This window comes from Mesitornis unicolor, unplaced genomic scaffold, assembly GCF_000695765.1.
Source record: "Mesitornis unicolor isolate BGI_N332 unplaced genomic scaffold, ASM69576v1 scaffold31068, whole genome shotgun sequence".
Taxonomy (NCBI): domain Eukaryota; kingdom Metazoa; phylum Chordata; class Aves; order Mesitornithiformes; family Mesitornithidae; genus Mesitornis; species Mesitornis unicolor.
Window position 1 is genome coordinate 1 of NW_010203036.1, and position 3,627 is coordinate 3,627.

Genomic DNA, 3,627 nt, shown 5'->3' on the forward strand with positions numbered 1-3,627 from the left:
TAATTATTAATATAATAATAAGGTGCTTAAACTTATTTCTAAGCAGCACTGCACTCACAGCCGCCCTCTCCAGGCACAGTGCACCTTCCTACATCCCAAACCCAGATCCTTTGCGTGCATTGGAAGCTTTGCTCTTGCTCAGGAATAGGGAGAAAATACAACTCAGGGCTCCTGCCACATTGATTTCGGGTTTTAAAACAAGCCTGGGCTGTCCACAGCCCCCGGGAAGACTGGGACAGAGAGCCCAGCGATCACTGCTGGTGCCACTCGTGCTCTGGGGACAGAGCAGGGCAGGACATGGCTTTGTACAGGTGAGGGGCATGGGGACAGCCTCTGAATGCCCTTCTCGCGCTTTAATTCCAGCGCTCTCAGCCCCATTGAGAGGGAACCGTGCTGGACCGCTCGGGATGAACAAAACGGGAGCAAAAGGGAACCCAGGGTCCAAGTACATTTCTGCAACCACACTCCCACCCCTTAATTAATTAATTAACTAAGGACTCTTACAAGACTAAGAAAACCAGAAGGCCTGTATTTCTTTTTTCAAATAACAATTTAATACAGAATTTTTCTTTAAAAATAAAACCTAAGCGCGTAAGGTTAGAGATCAGTAGATTTAAGTGCTTTTTTTTAGAGGTCGTAGCTGTGAAGCCACTCTGTGCGTTGAGGATCAGTAGTACGGCAGCGGGGCTGGCTGAAGGCGTCACTGCATGTAGGCGTAGCGCCACTCCGTCAGGGGCACGTGCGTCTCCTTGACCGCCTGGGGCGACGTCCAGCGCAGGATGTAGTGGGGACCACCAGGTTTGTCGTTGGTGCCTGTTTCAGGAGGAAATAAAGCACCCGTGACCATGAGATGGGGGACAGGGGACACGGGGGACTCGGGTCAAGGGGGATGTGGCTCAGCACGTGGCCACACAGGTAAGTGCTGTCTCCAGGCAGGAGTTTTCTGTCTCACCTGAGATGCGGGAGCCGCCGAAGGGCTGCTGGGCCACGACGGCACCGGTCGACTTGTCGTTGATGTAGAAATTGCCGGCCGCATTGCGCAGGAGGCTCCTGGCTTCGTCAATGATTCTCCTGAGGAGGGACAGAAACCGCCGTGACCACAACGCAACAGCAAAAACTCGCGTGGAGGCTTCTACCCTTCTGTAGCAGTTAAAACTGTGCAAAAAACAAGTCTGTGTTGCACTGCACACATTTCCAAGCCTGCAGGCTGTTAACACACACCAGGATGCATTTCAAACTCAATTAAACTATCCCAGTTCTGTTTCCTTTTAGTTTGTTTCACTTTTTAAGTTTTACTGTTATAAAATGAAGGTAATTATAACTTAAGCGTGGTCTCTCTTTGAGCTTACATTACCCCTAAGAGGGCTGGGGTCACATCCTCCCATGTGCTCCCAATGTCACCTTTGGGATAGTTTCTCACAGAAAATGCATTTTTGGGTGGACAAACCACCTTAGATGCATTCCCTTCAGGAAATGCTTTCTCTCCTGATCCCCATGCAGCACAGGGATGTGCAAAGACAGGAGCAGATGGCTCACTCCAGAAGGGGAAAAAGCACCTCTGCCGTCTCAGGCGCCTGTGGATTTTGGCACTTACTTCTCCTGGGCGAAGATTGCCCCCGTGAGGCCATAGGGCGTCGTGGTGTCGATGAGCTGCAGCACCTCCTTGTACTGCTTTTCTGGGTAGACGTACACTGTGAGAACTGGGCCAAAAATTTCCTGTAGAGCAAAAAACCCAAAGTTCTCAGCAGGGCAGCCTCCAAAAATTAGCAGCGGGCACCTCAGCACCCAATTAGCTGAAACAGTGATGAAGAGGAACATCTCTGCACCACTTCACCGTACAGCTCATTTCCATGCACCCAGCGGGCATTGCAGGGGACCTGCAGTCCCTTCTGCCCCCTCCCCACCAGCCGCCCTCACCTCCTTCATGATGGGATCCTGGGGGTTTCTGCTCTCCACGATGCAGGGCTGGATGAAGTACCCCACGCTGTCGTCACAGCCGCCTCCGGCCAGGATGGTGAGGTTGGGCGACTTCTTGGCGTGCTCGAGCCACCGCTTTATCCGTGCGAAAGACTGGGAAAAGGAAATGATAATTGAAACTGTGTGTGGGTCTGTGTGTGTATGCAGTGTGTGTAGTGTGGGTGTGGGCGCGCGTGTGTGCACGTGTGGTGGGTGTGCAGCGTGTGTGTGGTATGCAGGTGGCGTGTGGTGTGTGTAGTGTGTACGTGTGGCGTATGGTGTGTATGTATGTGTGGTATGTGGAGTGCATATATGGTGTACGTGTGGTGAGTGTGTTGTGTGATGTGTGGGTGTGTGTCTAAAACGAGGTCTGGGCTGTAGCCCTTTCAGGGCTACACTCCACGCTCTCCTACCTCAGGAGGGCTGGGAGCTGAAATACAACTCCTGTGCACTCTGAATTATTATTATTGTTGTTGTTGTTGTTACTACTCTGAATTATTATCTGAACATGATGTCTGTGAGAGTTTCTCTACAAAATAACCCACTTTTCACATGGGGCAGTGACTAAAGCATGCAGTAATCCAGAAGGGATCAAAAGCGGGCTGATAATCTAATCTAATCTAATAAGGGCTCTAATTAATCACTGATGGTCATAATTTGCTGTAAGCAATTAAAAAAAAACACATTTAACACCACTTAACAAAAGCCTGGTGGTGTTACCTTCTTGCACCAGTAGAAACAGAGGTGAGCTCACCTTGTCATCGATCACTGCAGAGAAAAACGTCCCAAAGTCCTGGGTGGGCTGCAGGAAGCCAGAAAGGAGACAACGTAAGTACAAAAAAAAGCTAATGCTGAAATGAGGAGGTGCTGAAATTCCCCAAATAACATTTCCCAGCTCCACACACAACCTCTGGTCCAGGGCGCAAGCTGCCCCTTTTCAATTAGTCTGCAGTATTCAGCGACTTACAGAATCCTTCCTGCAGACGCTGGCTACAAGTTAATTTCTAATCACTAAAAAAAGATGAGGAGGGGGGGAAGGATGGAGGGGCAGCGAGGGGAGAACCAGTGGATAAAAAGCTGGGTTCAATAGGAATTAGTAGCCAGTTACCGCAGTCTCTAATCCCATCAACCACCCGCTGAGCCGCAAAGCCCTTCAGCAGCCCGGCAGCTCCACTCACGTCTCCCACTTTGATCTTCCCGTGCTCCTCCAGCAGCTTCTCTTTGATCTGGGGCCACAGCGAGTCCGGGGCGTAGAGGCGCGAGCAAGCCGAGCATTTCTGGCCGCCGTACTCGAAGGCCGAGCGCAGGGTCCCGTTCACCACGCTGGCCACGTCGGCCGAGCTGTGCACCAGGTGGAAGTTCTTCCCACCGCACTCTGAGAGAGGGAGGAAAAGGGGCAAGTGAGGAGGTACCACGGCTGTGCTGCCTCCGAAAATCACAAGCCATGGCCAGGTCCCTTGCAAGCAGCTCAGCTTCCTCAGCGAAGGCCTCGGCTTCCTCCCCCCTAAAACAGGTGTAAGAGGCAGCAGTTACCTCCTGCCAGGCGTGGGAAATTGCGGTAGCGATCCAGGTTTTCGGATGCCTGCTTCCAGAGCCGCTTGAAAGTCCTGCAAGAGAAAGGAGGAGCTGGTTGGAAAAGGCACAGCGGGGGATGAGTCCTGCTGAAGGAGA

The 3,627-nt window shown here is 51.7% G+C and overlaps 1 protein-coding gene across 1 annotated transcript in view; it reads right to left on the minus strand.

Moving 5' to 3' along the window:
• Nucleotides 1-549: 549 nt before the first annotated feature.
• ALDH4A1 (aldehyde dehydrogenase 4 family, member A1) overlaps nucleotides 550-3,627 on the minus strand; it is a gene marked incomplete at its 5' end in the record, with an annotated part of 7,924 nt that continues 4,846 nt past the window's right edge. Inside the window, 7 exons of the mRNA XM_010190592.1 lie at nucleotides 550-813; nucleotides 953-1,071; nucleotides 1,595-1,716; nucleotides 1,918-2,070; nucleotides 2,711-2,758; nucleotides 3,135-3,331; nucleotides 3,490-3,563. Of these exons, the coding sequence (XP_010188894.1) occupies nucleotides 701-813; nucleotides 953-1,071; nucleotides 1,595-1,716; nucleotides 1,918-2,070; nucleotides 2,711-2,758; nucleotides 3,135-3,331; nucleotides 3,490-3,563 (826 nt within the window). The remainder of the gene's footprint in view (nucleotides 814-952; nucleotides 1,072-1,594; nucleotides 1,717-1,917; nucleotides 2,071-2,710; nucleotides 2,759-3,134; nucleotides 3,332-3,489; nucleotides 3,564-3,627) is intronic.